Below are 16,974 nucleotides of genomic sequence, written 5' to 3' on the forward strand. Positions count from 1 at the left end.
AAAAAACTCCATTAAGCTATAGAGGTTTGTTTACTAAGAGAAGATCTGATAAGACTGAGAGTTGGCAGACCTCCAAAGCAAGCTGAGAAAGACTTGTGACACCCAAAGCTGACACTCACGCAGTTCAGTGCCAAGATGTGCACCATCACAAGATATAAAACAACAAATGTTATCCATCATCTTATATTATTCATACTTAGAATGGGAATCTGCTATATTCTAGCTGTTGGTGAGAAAACTTGGTGGCGGACAGGGAGGGTTTTAAACTAGCTATAAAAATGTATACCTTTTCATTCTTCATGCATCCATCTGACCTATGATACTGCTAATATATCTCTTAGCAATTGTGTAATGTATTTTGGGTCCAGCAACTCTTGCATTCCATTCCCAGGGCAGGAGACTTCCCCAGAGTGAGCACAGTCCCTCTGTCACCCTAGCTGTGCAGCCACAGTCATATGAATTCTGTGAGACGGGGATAATCAGGGTGGCTGACACACAGGTATGGTACAGCTCTGACACCCTGCACACTTCAGAAATTCCCTACAGCAGTCAGACCCAGCACAAAGCAAGCAAAGGAGTAACTCTGGACTCTGCTACTACCCTCAACAGCAGCTAATACCTCCTGGGTGCAAGGGAAACATTTTTGTAATGTCTTGGGCTCCCTAGTAAAAGATACTGTACAGGTGTAGTGTTTTATAATTACCACCTATGGCCTTGCAGGTTTTTCTTCTTTTGTCTTTCTTAGGGGACTCTAAGCTGTTGCTCCTGCAGAAACTCCAGTCCCTCCAGAGTGGGCTGATCCAGAAGGAGGCGCTGCGTTTCAGCTTGTTCTGAGAGATTATGCTACCGTTACACGACCTGTCAGAGTTGTAGGAGCAGGACTTTGATTCTCTTATCTGGACATGCCTGGGAGGACTACCCATGCAATTGCAGTCACTGTTACAGGTGGAACGTATGCACAGGGCCGCCTTCTTTGTTTCTGAGCTGAAAACACCTTTCTCATCACCTTCAGAGAATCCCCAGTTCACATAACCACCTTCAGTTTCTTCCCTGTCATCGCAGGAGGGTGCTGGACTCTCTTCAATATCCAGTGATGGCTGGAGACCAAGAGGATGATCAGCCTTTACAACATTAGACTTTTCTGATGGCAAATGAATAACAAAGTCTCTCTGGCTCCATTGATAATCTGGCTCTTTTCCAATGAGGTTTACACTCCGCAAGTTTTGCTGCACCACAATGCTGCTTTGAAGTTCATCTCTGAATGCATGGTCCCTGTACTTGGCAGGAGCGCTCAAAAAGGACAAATTTAAGGTGGCATCCTCAGAGAAAGAGCCTCCCTGATAGTCAGGGGGCACCAGCAAAAATTGTCCGTATCTAGGGGTTGACTTAGTCTCAGAGGATATTCCCGAAGTGAGTGTGTCACTTTCTATTTCTATCTTTCGTGAGTTGTCTTCTACAACCTTGTTACTCTCGGTCCTGAGTATGTGGTCTTTGCACTCTGATGGCCACTGACTCCGTACCAAGCTCCGTAAAAGGGAGGGTGGCATGCTGTAGTAGTTGTATTTCTTGTCATACAGACACTCCAGGCTGCTCAAGGTCTTGGAATATAGTGCATTGCTCCAACTATGGGGCAGCTTCCTACAGGTTTGATGTTTTGTGTCAGTCAGTAATGCTTCTTCCACCTGCAAGGTGTCTACAGCTGAAAGCACTTTCAGGATGTCCACTGTCAAGGCAGACAGGTCTTGCAAATGTCCTAGCTGGCTGTCCAGGGAGAGTAAAGACTCCTTGATATAAAATACTTTCTCATGCACTTCTTTAAGCTGCAGAAACATCTCCCCCACTCTAGGTGAAAAAAGAAAATATAACTAAAATATCAAAACACAGATCTTTACTTCTGTTTACCAGATAATGAAGGAAGCTGTTAACACATTTCAAAAACTCAGGGTTTCAAACAGCCCTTTATGTTTTTTTTAATGGTGACTTCCATTTCTATGAATATCTACATTTGATAAAACCCACTCAGACTTACAACATGTCATTCAGATTAGGAAGGAAAACAAGATCAAGGAGTACCTATTTTAAAAATTGCTATTTTCTTAATAATGTCCATTCCTTGCCATAGAACTACTAAACCATGGACAGCAGGACACAACTTTGGAATGGCTATTGCTGTAAATGTAAAATGTTGTAAAGTATACTTCTTGTCAGCTCGTCATCCTGCATTTCTACATTTCTTGTGCAAGAACGAGAAGGACAGTGTTCACATAAACCTACAGATACTCTTGTATTTCTCAGATACTGGAGACTGTTGGGGGAAAGGTCTTCCCAAGAACCTATCTGGCCTCAGGGAAGACTCTGTATGTCTGATGCCATCAGTTATCTTCAGCTAAAATTCAACTGCCCAAAAAGCAAAGTCTTTTTTTATGGTCTTCAAAACCCCAGTGAACAGTGCAAGAACTTCTTGGCCTGGAATGATACAATTTTAACCAAATCATTATCTTCATGGTTCCTGAAGATACTCTCTGTGGTGCTCTATCACTAAGACAACACTAAACTAACTGCAGGCAATATGCAAAAGTTGCTCCTTTCCTTTGTCACTGAGTAAATAAAAGATGTAGTATTTAACCAGTAGCTGAATAAAATCAAAGACCAGTGTTCCAAAATAATTTATTCATCTAAACTAATTTCTTGAATTAATGTTATGCCATGTTGTGAAGCGTTTCACCTCTGCACTCAGAAAAAAATTCCTTTCCAGATCTGTATTTATCCACAAAATGAAATCTTATTGCTGTAATCGATTCTACAGCTTTTGAACAAAGCTACTTATTTCATTTCTTTTACAGGGGACATTCATTTTGCTTGTGTGTTTTGTTTTAGTATGCAGAAAATAAGATTATGAACAGGCAAAGATTAAGAGGCTATCTTTATCTAGCAAAATAAATCTACTAGACGAGATCAGTATTGGCATTTAGTAAGACTTTTTATAGCAGTCACTTTCTTTAACTCTTCCCATTAAACTTAGTGGCAGCTTTGCCATTGATTTCAATGAAAAGCTAAACTGGGCCCCGTTTACAGTTGTGTATCGACATTTTGCAAACCAAGACACTACATTGCAGATAACTCTACAATGGTTATACAGTTATTTCTGTACACAGCAGATATAGTTAATCACAAGCAATACCCTTACAGCATTCCTACACTGCTACGCCTTTAAAAAAATATAGGTATTTTATGCTGTACACTGGCATGTTTTTGTGGTGCTACCTGGTCTGCAAAAGTGCAACTGAGTAACATCTTACTGTACTCCTTTAACCACCTGAACGCTGCGTATACCTGGGGAGGCAATTCTGCCAGCATGGCTTCCCAGCCAGGCCTGCCATGCAGTTCAAACAGATACATTACGTTTCCATCAAATTAGCAAGGCCTATGCACATTATGGCTCCTCATGTTCACAGTGGTCATAACCTGCTTCAAAAGCATCAGCTTATCAAAGTCTTTTTATACGACTAATATACACAAAGAAAACAAATCTGCAGCAAAACACACCTTTCTGTTGTCAGACGAATCCTTTCACTGTCACTGGAACTCAGGCTTTCATTCTTCTCATGAAAGTATTTTTCCACACACTGTTCCTCGAAGTCATGGAGTTTCTTTAACTCCTCATCACTCAGGTACAGCTCTGAACAAAGGAGGCACGAGTCGGTATGAAGTGTGCTGACAAATGCAATTGTTTGTAAGCATCCATGAGAAAAAAATAAAACTGTCAGAACTGGTTTCCTCCCCTTCCCTTAACGAGAATGAATCAGACCTAACTCCATGAATTTGGGCTTAAGTATAAAGACTCAGCATGCCAAATACATATAAATATGTTTTTCATCTTTCCTTAGACAGAGATTAAAACCACAGTGACAAAATTCCAGTGCACTCCCTTTTAAAGCCTTGAAACTACATACCCAAATGGCTGCTCCTCAAGATGTATTTTCTCCTAAATTTTTCCTGTATTTTGTTATACATGTATGACTCACAAGACAGATAGGATACGTAAGACTTGCAAAGATTTCACTACAGTTCGGTCCAGGCATTCTCTTAGGGCTAGTCACCTTTAACAATTACAGTCCTTCCAGGTACTCAAAGCTACAAAGCTGTTTTTCACCTAATTGCTTCATATGTTCCTATGTATAAAACATTAAGCAATACTACCAGGTGAAAAAGAACACTTTCAAAAGTTTAAAATTCCACAGCTTGCGCTGCTCATGAAGCTATTCTTCTAGCACCAAGATTTTTGAAAGTATAGATTGATTATAAGTCAGTATGAAGAGATGCATACTGTGGAAAGCTGCTTCTCTGATCCAAACTCCACACTTTGCAAACTCCTTTTTTCTTTCCTTGTCCACATACCAGAGTCCTCACTGTACTTGCTAAGGGGGTATCTGCGCCAAGCTACAGGCCACTGTTTGCTACAAGCTTGTAGCACTCGGCTGCAACACACAGCTCAGCAGGGAAGCCCCCAGTAGTGTTCTGGGGTCACCCTCGCTCTCCGAATGAGACCTGATCTCCTCCTAGGCTCTTTCCCCCACTAACCCATCTGTGTTCTGGCCTCCAAGATCTTACTCTCTGTATCTTGGTATTTTCATTGATTTTCCACAGGGTGGCACTGGACCCTCATTGCTAAAATCAGTTAATTATAACCATACCAAAATTTAAGTCGAAGAAACTTATCAAGTAATGCATAGGCATATAGAAAAGGGACAGACACAAAGGTACATAAACCGGAAAAAAGTCTCTTTCTGAGAGAAGTGTAGGCGAGGCATGAGGCCTCTTCTATCCAAGGACTTTTAGATGCGCTAAGTGGTGCTTCAGTTTTCCTTGTGCCTAATGTACCTTATAAGTAAGACACCCTCTTTGCTACATCAGTGACCCACACTATGCATGCATATAAAATAGGCAGTGGTACTTCAAAGGCAGGCTGATGTACCCAGTCATGATGGACAAGCTGAGCCTGGGAGCAGCAGTAAAGCAGCTCAGCATTGCTTAGTTAAGCCCATTTTTGAACTCTGTAACCACCTGTGAGTGTGCCAGGTATCTCCAGCTATTCATGTTCAACAGAAAAAATCCTACATGAAGCATAAACCAGGCAGCATCGGCTCACCTCTGCAAGCCCCAGGGTCTGCTCACCACCAAGCCCCACTAATGAGTATTCATTCCCACACCAGTATCTCGTGGTCCCCTCCCCACAATGCCTAGGGCTGTTTCTGGTAGAGCTGCAGGAGCTGGTGACAGTGGGACAGGGAACTGCTATTGCCTTAACAGGGTGTTAGGACGGACCCTGGGATGGAGAAGTCCAGGTTGGGAAGGGTGAAGGAGGTGGGCTAAGGTGCAGTGATGAGCCAGTGCACAAAGGGAAGGATGCAGTGAGGAAGTGGGAGACCCCTACACTCTCTCTGCATCTGCCACCACTGGATCTCCTCTGTCCTCAGGCTCAGCAGCTACTTTCTTTGGGCAATTAAAAAGGAATTGTTGGTCTTTTCACGACAAATGTACAGAAATATATACCTCTGGTATCGTTTGTTTTCTTTCAAAACAAGGCTATTCATTCCTATAGAATAAGTTGCTGTCTCTATTTCAGCCCAGAGTTGTGATGTATCTTGACTGGTGCACAGTATGTAGCACAGCAAAAGCCAAATACAAAGCAAAGCATTCCCCTAGTCATCTTTTCCTACAAGAGTTCTCAGACAGGCAGGTTAAATTCAGTTTTGCAAACAAAACCAGCCTCCTACCCAGAGAATCTTTTTTTTTTTTCCCCCAAGGAACTGAGCTACAAAGTGATGGGAGGCTGGCAAAACATTTCTCATCAGCTATTTCTTTTAGTTCCCAGCTTAGCTCTGCTTACTTAGTCCAACGTCACCTTCCTCTTGATCCAGCTCATTTGGGGGCTGATGGTGGAAGATGCGGTTTATCAGAACTCCAATGTGGCTCAGGAGGATGAAAGGTGGAGGCAGCCACGGCTTCTCATGGTAGGTCATAATGTAGCGGTACCGGTTGTACTTCCAGAGCTTGTTCGATATGGATTTCAAATCATAATAAACATTACTGAGAAGAGAGATGGAGGGGAAAGGAGGGTAAAGCACTCCTGTGAGTGATCTGCTTGTCTACAGATCTAATTTGACACCGAAGAAAAGTCCCATCCCGCAAGTGAGGTAAATCAGCTTAGCAACTTTCAATTAACAAAGCAGCAGCATGTGTCTGCAGCTACTGCACTGAGAATGAGATCTTCAAAGCTGCCTAACAGATTTGGAGATCCAATTCTCATTCACATTAATGGGAACTGGGCAAAAAATATCCCTGAAGTGGCTTTGAAATCTCAGCTGGATTATTTAAACTTCAATACATAGCCTAACTGAGAATTCAACATTGTCTGCCTCTTTGGACTGGATTAAATGTAGCAGTCAGGCTAAGGGAAGAGCATTAACAAAACGGCTCTGCTACTCTTCAGTGCGCTCCCCCTAAACAAAATACTTGCTGCAAGAGGCAGCTACACAAGCAATTCTTCTGCAGGGTAATCTTTGGAGCTGTGATATTACTAGATGTGAATGTTGTTGCACTGAATGATTTCCTCTATCTACTATCATAGACCCAAATACAGGAAAGCAACTTCATGGTTTCTGGCATTGTAATTTCAGTTGCACTGTCATACTACACACACAGCATATAATCGCAAAAACATCAGCTTTGCTTCTAGGAACATCATTAAATATATTGCTCATACCCATTTTTGGTCCCACTTCCGGAACAATCAAATCACTAGGCAGAAAATTTAACATACCATCATTGCTGAAGGTTTAAATCTAGAAATAATTCAAATTACAATTTCACAGCTGTGTATTAAAAAAAAAAATTGATGCCTTGCCACATTTCAGGAAAGGGATTTCTAATTGGAAGTGGGAATAGAATGAGTTTTGATCATTCAGTTTTCTTGAATATTAATCACTACATTTCTTCATTTGAAATTTTTTTGACGTACAGCTGACTTTTTCTCCCCAGAAATACTAGAACTCTAGGAAAAAATTATTAACTACTTGCGTTAGACTGTTCTTTACTAATATTTTATAGAATTTGATCCACTACAAGGGTTTGCCTGTTAAAACTTGAAGGGTTAGAATTACTCTAAAGACACTGATTAATTACTATAGAATTATTATGAATGATTATAGAATTACTATAAAGACTTTTCCTACTCTGGCAGCAGACATTAAAAAGCAGACAGACTTCAGTCTAGAACATATGAAATTGCACCAAATTATTTCAAATTATTTCCTAAAGGAAGAACATGTTCCTACAAAGTCATTATCCTCTTCCCTTGAATACCTTCTCCACTTATCTGCCAATTTAAATCTTGGACTACCCTGTGACGAACACTATATAGGCTCTTAGCACAACAAATACAACTTTTAGGAACAAAGGACAAATTACTTCAGAGCCGAGTTAATGTTGCTTGTTTGCCAGCTGGAGTTGTCCACTTTCACAGAGTCAGATTCTGTTTAAAAGGCAAAACAGTTTAGGTGTCTGCTCACCATCCCCTTCCTCCCACCTTCTTGCTTCCACCATTTTTTTTTCTTCACTGGACCCCCATGGAAGACAGGGTAACAACCACCATTAACATGCCCCTGCTGGGGTGTTTTTGGTGAAAGGCTTTTGCGGAAGTGTTGGCAGAATATCTATCAGTTGCTTTTGCTTTTGCAGCACTATACCATGGTACCTACTTAAAGAAAGCAATAAGCAAGTTGACCATGATGATGTACTGCACAAAGAGGTAGACAGCTTGGAGGAAGGGCGTGAGGAAGGAGCCAGGAGGACAGTCTTCATTGGTTTCACAGACTGAAAGTGAAGGACATACAGAGCATGGTTAGCATGGAAATCAGAGTAAAGAACAGCAATGGCATGTGCTCCTCATTTGCCCCAGCAAAAAACAGAATAGTCTCTTACTTTCATGGAGAAACATCACTAAATTTCCAACTAAAAGGTCTACCTCCATGTAAAGGAGATCTCAGACCTCGTCGTGATACTGCTACCCCGAAGTTTCCACTGCAATTCAGAAGTTATAGACACTATTTCATACATGTCAGTTCCTATGCCAGTCACCCGGACTTTTTGTTAAGGGAAAAAATGATGCAGCTGAAATGTATTTGGGAGACAGCACACACTAAAGTAAACTGAAATTCATATCTTTGATCCTTAAAGCAAGTGGTAAGGCTTTCACTGACTCTACTGTGGAAAGGATACAATGAAAAGGCTGCTTTATCAGTACTGGAGTGTTACTCCTTTAGATCTTCAGTAAGATCACATTAACTCATGTACAAAAGGATATATGGCTATGAGTACTTCTGAGGTGAAGCAACAAATCACAGAAATTAAAGGATCCTTCTTAATATTTCTAAATTGTCAAAATAAATACTTTTCAGTCTTTACAACTTTTAATTAAACGTTACACCTTTGAGGAAATTTTAAAACACATTTATAAGGCAGCAGCCCTAAATTCAGGACATATTCCACAGCATAAAGAGTCATTAGAGAAATCATAGCTTTATTTGGGAAATGTCAATTTTCTAAAGGTTTTGCATTAATAAGTGATTAAATGGATTAAACTGTGTGCTTTCCTTAAGGGAATTTTGACTTACATAACCAAAATACATAACCATCATGTGACTATTTCAGCAATAACAACGGATGCAACATCTTAAAATATTTTAATGAATCAGGTCTATGCTGAGCTACATATCTTAAATATTTATATCTATTTGCATATCTACTGTCGTATTTTAGAGACTGTTTTACTTGTACCCATCACCTAGCAGCATGAGAGTGCCTTCCATCTGTAATGCTGAAATACCTCCTGGAGTGCTTGGTTATTCTCTCTTACTGAGACAAGGTCAAAGCCATAATCAAGGTATAACATTTTTGCTATTTAGATTCATTTGTTCTATTTTTCCTACATTCAACTGGTTTATCTGTTTAAGAATGATGCCAGGTAACTCTTACTATGGGGAAAAATAATTTTTCTTTCTTATTTTTCCTTTTTTTCCCTTTATTCTTTTCTCCTTTAAGGTAACTTTTTAGTCTTTTCTCCAAGAGATCAGCAGCTTTGGATTCGCCTAGTTGGAAATTCATTTCACTGCCAGATCCCCTGACCATGAGCTAGCTTAGTTTTAGTTCTTATGTGCTTTGCTCTCAGCTTTGCAACATACTTCATTTCAAAAGCTAAATTTGAAGTTTTTAATGCTTAAACTTTATTTTTAACACAGAAATTAATATTCTCACCTTTACTCATGCATTATTACTCATTAAGGACATACATATACTGGAATCAAAATTGTTTGAGAAATAAGAGACTCAATATGTAGCCAAAACTCTAGTAGCCCAAAGTGAACATGTTTCTGCACATACTAAATATAAGTTGTTCAGCTGTACCGTGAAAATTACCTACCATCTATTTCTCCAGCATAGACCTCACCAAACATCATCCAGTAGGGCTGAAATACAATATCTCGTGCCAAAGTCCAAGAAGGAGGCTCCTCTGGTGAAAGGATTGCTTTACGCGACACTCCAAAACTCAACAGGACTATGGCCATCATGACCACAATATAGAACATGTTTGCTGTCTGGAAGACATGTTTACACGAAAGAATTAGCTGTGTTAATTATGTGTAAAGGAGACATACATTTTAGGGAAGAGTATCAATCACTGCTTTTACAAATCAGAATACAAAAACAGGGCTAACAATCTAATATGCTGGAGGAAATAGAAATATTTTATTTCTATGACCTGGACTACCCAAGTATCTTAGAGAGGTCAAAGTCACAATGCAACAAAAAGGCCACAAGTCCTACTTGCCTCTCAAGTCACTCTTAAGATCTTAAGCAAGACTTGAAAAATGCAGAGACCTTATGACGGTGCTTTTTCTCAGTGGTATTCCTTCCAAACCGAAAGCAAGGAATAGCAATGAAAATCATTTTGCCTTCTAATACTGAATTGGAATTACTATGCAAGACAGGATATAAAAGTATTAATAAGATAGTTCCCAATAACTGAGGGAAATTACAGTGGGAATCTGCAAATGTCCCTCAAGACTAGGCAGCAGTTCAGCAGCAGTTCTTAAACCAAAAGAGAAAAAGAATTAACTTTGATCTTAGACAAATTTTGCATGCTAAAATAGGATATAATTATTTGAATCAAAATGTGAAATAATAATGAGACAGTTTCCAAGAGCTAGGGGAATGATCTACAGCAGTGAGCCCATCTGCAAGGGACAGTGATTTTTCTTTCTCTTATTATCAAGCTGTATCAGAAACTCAACTCGTATGCAACCCTTCTCTAAGGAGCAAAGAAAAATGGTTTTTGTGAATAAATTCAAATAATGACTAAATTAGAGAGAACTGAAATCTGACTATGGTCAACTCACAAACAGAAAAAGACATTGTATTTACAGGTAATACATTCACTACGAATTATTAGGTGACCTCTCCTTTGACCATCATTCTTTTCTGTCACTTCTGACCCTTACATGTTCCTCAGTAGACACCTTCACTACAAAAACATTGCTCCAAGGCATAATACTTACCATTTTCCCAATCATTGTCAGGTATGGGCCAGCATGCTGATTCACAGCAAAAAGATCAAGGAGCCGAGCATACCAAAATATTATATCCAAGCAGTAAAGTAGCCTCCCTGCAGTTTGAACTGGGGGGTTGGACCAGCGTAAGCCAAAACCAATCATAAACAGGATGATAGCTATAGAATCAGTAAAATTCCAGTATTCATAAATCCAAACCTTCACTTTTTGGCGGAATTTTCCAGGTTCTGAGATAAATACCTGAGCAGAATGTAGAAAAAAACCCAACAATGGAACTCCATTAAAATCACAGATACATTCTTTAACTTGTTCTGTCTGAACTGTTTCGTGATATTTGGGAATGGATCGTTTTTTCCCTTTATTTTAATTTTTTTTGCAGGCCCGTGTACTGCATATTGCCATTCACCATAAATTGAGGTTTGTACTTAATCTACAGTGTTATATTGCTCAAGTATTCCACATCAAATAGGACAGCTCTTCCTAAGGAAAAATAGATTCTGAGCCTCAACCCATTCACTAAAAAGCACATTCCTCAGCAGAAAGAGCAACCAGTGTAGAACTGTTATGCATATGTATCATTATAAATTAATGAGCATTTTCTAGAGGAATGGTCACAACCTGCAACAGCCCTTTCAAAAGCCCCTAAGTAATGGAAAGTACCAACCTAACCTTGCTGATGGGAAAACAACTAATGCCTTTTATTTCAGACTGAAAATATAAAGAAAGATCCTTGTATTTCACCAAGGACATGCTAAAAAAAGGAGTGCTGGCAACTAGCAAGGTAAAGAATGAAATGTTCACTCCTTGAACTGTGAGGTGCCCCAAAGGGATTTTAAGCTTCACTGAGCAAATGTGTGAAGTGGAATCTTTGGGAGGCCATAAATAAAACCTTTGCACATTGCACAAATGAGGCCAATTATGCAGTGCTATGTAAGATCACACTGATAAGTAGCGAGCAAAGGAGAGATTTTGAAATTTTATGCCCTCATCCTGCAAGAACTTACACTTATGAACACATTAATGTAAACAAGTGATCCTACTCTATTCAGCTGCTCTAACTCACATGAGGAACCAGTTGCAGGATCAGGGCCTAAGGCTTTAACAATTAGTTGATACAATCTAGAGAAACAGAGGTTTGCAGTTACACATACAACAAGGCCCTCAGCAGTTAATTAGCTGCACGTGTAAGACATAGCGTCCTACAAAGTCTTTGCCAGCAGACTAGAACTAGTACATGGACAAAGAAAATCAAGTAGATGACATGAATTTCAAAGTCTCCAATCAATGTTAATGCTAGAAAGAAGAGCTGATGTTTCCACTGTCCCACCATCAAGACGATGCAACAGCACAACACTGATTTCCAAAATACTTGCTATTTCATGTTCAATTTTTTTCTCAATTAATACAATCCTTGTGTAGATTTTTTCTGTTTTATCTCATGCAGCCACAGAACTTGTATGTTTACCCAAGTTTCAATACTTTTCCAGCATTTCTGCTGCCCCTTGAAATCCTTCACCTCTCTTGTACTGATGTCTTGTACTGGTTCTGAGTGATCTAACAGCATCCTTCACTCACAACTGCAACTGCTTTTTTGTAGTTATATTCTTCTAAAAGTACAGCATTTCAAATGTCATATAAAAGACAATGCATACCACTATTGTTTACTATTTGCTGATTCTACAGTGAAGGTATGTCCGATCAGATACAACAATTTGGGAAATACCTAGCTGCATTTGTCCCCAGCCTCAGGTTTGGAGCGTAAGTTGTGTTCAGAAGCTCGAATATAATCAACTGCAAATAATCATGATTAATTTAGACTGTAATATAATTTTTACATGCTCAATGAATCCAGCACTAAAAACTGATGGTGGTTTTTTTCCAGTTTTGTTTACAGAGGGTCAGTTAGACTTGATGGAGAGCCATAGAGTATTCTACACAAAACACCTATTAATTGATAACAACGCCCGCACTCAAAGTATCTAAAGATAATCTAAAGAAATATCTAAAAATAAATTCCATATTCACTATAAGAAATCTAATGGTCCACTCAAAAACAATTAAGAAACAGGTGCCTACATAGGGGCCTCAAACCTCAGTTCAGCACACTCACTCTCAAATGACTTGCACATTACCACTGGTTTTACATATAAAATCAGAGACTTGAGGACAAACTTTTAAGATGTATTTCCAAAGCTCAAGTACTGGTCTTCATATAAAAGAAAAAAAAGCCCTGTGTAATTCTCTCCTCTGCTAAATTCTCTACAAAAAGAAGGCAGGATTTGGCATTCTCCAGTTTACGGTATTCTCTGGTTTATAATATACCCTCTATAGATGAGAAGTGAGAACGGAAAAGCTTACCTCCCTGACTTTTTCAATAGCAGTGCTGAAAATATAAATGATAACAAGCCACTCTTGCACACTTGGTCTTGGTTCCATCTTCACCAACACAGTGTAAGTGAAGAGCATGAGAAATGCCATGTACGCCATCTATAAAACACACAGTATATAATCCATATGCACAAAAGCCAAATTTCTGCAAACATATTAACAGGTGATTAGTCTGACTATATGTATTCAAACTACTAAGGCACTGTCAGATTTTTGAGCCCAGAATCTTTCTTCCAGTCCCCCAAAGTACTTTTTATGGGAATATCCTTAAACATAATTTGGAAATTGGTGTTTTAGTGCTGAAAAAATGGGAGCAGAAGAGGAACTTTTGCAGCACTTGTTCACCTAGGCCCCAGACCCATATATAAGAGAGACTATTTTATCTGCACACTGTTACTTGACTGTAAAGGCCGTACAATGCTTTTATCCTAACCTTCTGTAGCAGCAAGTAACCATTCTCAAAGCTACGTGAATCACTGCTGGTTTATCAGTGCCTTCCAAAGCACAGGAAGAACAGTATCAGGTGGAAAGCACATATTTTAAAGGTACCAGAACATACTATAAATGTATCTGAGATAATAGATCAACAAGCAGTTAACCACACCCTGTTAAAGGACTAATCGTTGATGTACATGGAGGTCTGACCCAACAGGCAGCCTGATCTTAAACATCCTAAGCTCTGCTGACACAGGGTTAGTTAATAAAATTGATTTCATAAATGCATATTTCTCTACAGAAAATTATTTCCTATAGATTAACATTCACTCCTTCAGAAACAGTTCCTAAAGAAAGGGACACGAATATCTGTGAGATGTTTAAGGTATTTAAAGCTAGCTTCAAATCTATCTCTACACGTGCAATTAACCACTGTAAAAATCTGTGCTCCAGGTTTTCTTTAGCTCCTTGTAATTGTTTTTCTGGGTTTTTTTTGTTATCTTTTTAATGCATCTGCATGATTTTGGTAGAAAAACTTTTCATTTAATTGTGAAAGAAATAGTCAAACGTCTTCCCATCCAGCCCCACCACTAAGTGGCTGCAAATACATGCCAGGCAAAGTAAAAGCAGCATCAAGTGGTATTTGAAGGATCAAAGGAAGGTTTTGGCAATCTGAGTTCTAGTGTGATGACTAACCGTGTGAAACCAGAACTTGACAATTGGTGCATTGTAGAACTCATAGATTTTTCTAGTGCCCGGCAGGTTTCCTTGTCCACCGTCTACTTGGCTTTCATCAGACTTCTGAGCAACCTTCTCCACATCATAATCCTTCTTTAAAAGGAAACAGCATTTTAAAAGTAAGAAACCATGGTCTATGATTGCAAAGATTGTGTCATATTAGAAGGAAGACAGGCACAGATGTTTAAGATTTGTTCTGAATATACAAACCATTATGGTAGCTTGATTTTGTCTGGTTACAACCATCTCATTTGCAATAATTAACAAGCACACTTTTCCACTATAAATACTCACTTACAGTTTCCTCTTATGACTACAGGCAGTGGACTGGGCGTCAGCAGACCTGACTCCACTCCTGTTTCTGCCACACATTTCTTTAAGTCTTTAAGCAAAGTCACTTAATGACTCTGTCTCACTTTCACCATCCGTGAAATACGGAAAAGTAACAACTCTCAATACGACGTAACTGTGTTAGCTAGAACTCCACCGACAACTGTGGTGCATTCTAAAATAAGGGAATGAGCACCACATTTCTGCTCATGTATACAGTTGCACAGAAAATGTCAAGACAGTGAAATTCTAAATACAAAATCTAATTGGTATTTTTGATGTACTATATGCCTGATTAGAAAATGAAGATGAAATAAGTACTCTTTTACAAAGATCCGGCTACAAAAATACAGGTAACTTACTTCTTTATTATCTTCAGTAAAATAAAAACAAAACAAACAAACAAACAAACAAATAAAACAAAACAAAACAAAAAGGTAAACACACTTGATTCAGTATCCAGAGTTTGACACTTACCTGAGTACTCTCTGAAAGTACAAATGCCTGATTGCCACTGAAGCCTAAGAAGAGCTGCAGTCACGCAGCAGTGGGCAACTGACAAAACCCGAAGGTGCTGAAAGGAGTTTTCAGAGATGAAGGAGAGAGGCCTGGGGAAACTATAAATAGCCACTAGCTGGGCATGGCTGAAGGAACCAAACTACCTTGTTCAGTTTTGTTTCAATGCTGGCCAATTGCCTTGACTAATACCAATGCTAAAACTCACCGCTACTAGACATCTGCAGTGTAGCACTTTTTATGTGATATATTTATCCTTACTACACAAGATTTCCTTGCGTCATCAGGGGAAAACTGAATTTTTTTCATCACATTAGACTCAGAAAAGTGCTAAACCAGAGGATTTGATACACAGAATCACCCCAATATGTTAACATCAGATCCTCCAAGATGAAGGAGAGAACTTGTCCCATGAAAGACTGCAATTTCCAGCTGCAGCAGGTCACTGGAATTTTAGGACTGTGTGTGAAAGATGCTCTGTGGCACATGTACACTGTTGAAAATTTCTGGACATTTTTCAGTAATATTTCATATCAGAGTATTCAAGAAAAAGCAGTAGTTTGGCCTTTTGTTTTAAACAACACTGTATATTAGATGAAATCAACTTATATTAGGTAAAATCAGTTTATTGTCAGTGCATGAAGGAAGCAGCCCTGTCTGAGGCAGGTCAGAAAAGTGCTTACACACACTGCTGTGCTGCCTTCTACCAGACCGCAGTGGTGGTCTTGTTACAAGTAATTACAATTGGCCTGTCCTCTGTATCATAGCTGTTACCTAACCCCATAAAAAGCATTTTTGAACTGACTACATTAGACAGGCACTGCAGGAGATAATGGCTTCAAGCATTTTTCTGCATCAGAGAGAGAAAACAAGCATGGCATTGAGAGGCCTACCATGCTGCTGCGAAAGCCCTCAACAACAATCCACTCTCTTTTGTTTCACACAAATTGAAAGTTAACTGAGAAGGTCCCAAACAGCTTGTCTGCTGTAAGATAAGCAGAGCAGAGCAAAAAAGGTTGCCTGACGGCTCTCACTTGACACTCCTGTTTTCATTGGTTAGCATCTCACCAACATCCATGCTTTTGGATGGAAATACTCTGTGTCTGCTGTCCATCTCAGACTGAAAACTTTTGGAAATTTTCAGTTCAAGAAATGCTTTGTGGACAATGAAAAAATGAAAGGACAGGCAATTCTGCTTAGCACCTGCCTACCTGCTCAGTACTCTTCTTAGTATTCTCCTTACCTCCTATGAAGACAGGCTGAGAGAGTTGGGGTTCTTCAGCCTGGAGAAGAGAAGGCTCTGGGGGGACCTTATAGCACCCCTCCAGTACCTAAAAGGGGGCCCACAAGAAAGCTGGGGAGGGACTTTTTACAAGGGCATGGAGTGATAGGACAAGGGGCAATGGCTTTAAACTGGAAGAGGGAAGATTTAGATTAGATATTAGGAAGACATTCTTCATGGTGAGGGTGCTGAGGCACTGGAACAGGTTGCCTAGAGAAGCTGTGGATGCCCCATCCCTGGAGGTGTTCAAGGACAGGTTGAACGGGGCTTCAAGCAACCTGGTCTGGTGGAAGGTATCCCTGCCCATGGCAGGGGGGGTGGAACTGGATGGTCTTTAAGATTCCTTACAACCAAACCATTCTATGATATGATATGATTCTATGAAGTCTGGGGGAATTCAGATCTTAAAAGGCAAAGAGTTCACCTATGCTGGAGACTCCCCACAGACAGGCCTAAGAAGGACTTCTGCACAACCATAGGTGCCTGCAGAGCATTTCAGGACTCAGTTCAGGTGACTAAACGAAAAACATAGTGCTTCTGTTGTGCTTTAAATGGCATCTCTGCTAGGCTCATGAGATGCAGAAGTAGAGATACCCTGTTTTTCAACAACGTGGGCAGGAGCTAGACCTCCGGAAGGGCTGTAATATAATTCACAAA

General features: G+C 39.7%; 1 protein-coding gene across 1 annotated transcript in view; it reads right to left on the minus strand.

The window, feature by feature from the left end:
• The window catches only part of TRPM6 (transient receptor potential cation channel, subfamily M, member 6), a gene marked incomplete at its 5' end in the record, with an annotated part of 49,679 nt that overhangs the window by 22,522 nt on the left and 10,183 nt on the right, over positions 1–16,974 (minus strand). The window contains 8 exons of the mRNA XM_009698169.1: positions 704–1,842; positions 3,547–3,679; positions 5,891–6,090; positions 7,761–7,875; positions 9,482–9,656; positions 10,617–10,868; positions 12,987–13,115; positions 14,148–14,282. Of these exons, the coding sequence (XP_009696471.1) occupies positions 704–1,842; positions 3,547–3,679; positions 5,891–6,090; positions 7,761–7,875; positions 9,482–9,656; positions 10,617–10,868; positions 12,987–13,115; positions 14,148–14,282 (2,278 nt within the window). The remainder of the gene's footprint in view (positions 1–703; positions 1,843–3,546; positions 3,680–5,890; positions 6,091–7,760; positions 7,876–9,481; positions 9,657–10,616; positions 10,869–12,986; positions 13,116–14,147; positions 14,283–16,974) is intronic.

The sequence above is a fragment of the Cariama cristata genome, unplaced genomic scaffold (assembly GCF_000690535.1).
Source record: "Cariama cristata isolate BGI_N322 unplaced genomic scaffold, ASM69053v1 scaffold9834, whole genome shotgun sequence".
Taxonomy (NCBI): Eukaryota; Metazoa; Chordata; class Aves; order Cariamiformes; family Cariamidae; genus Cariama; species Cariama cristata.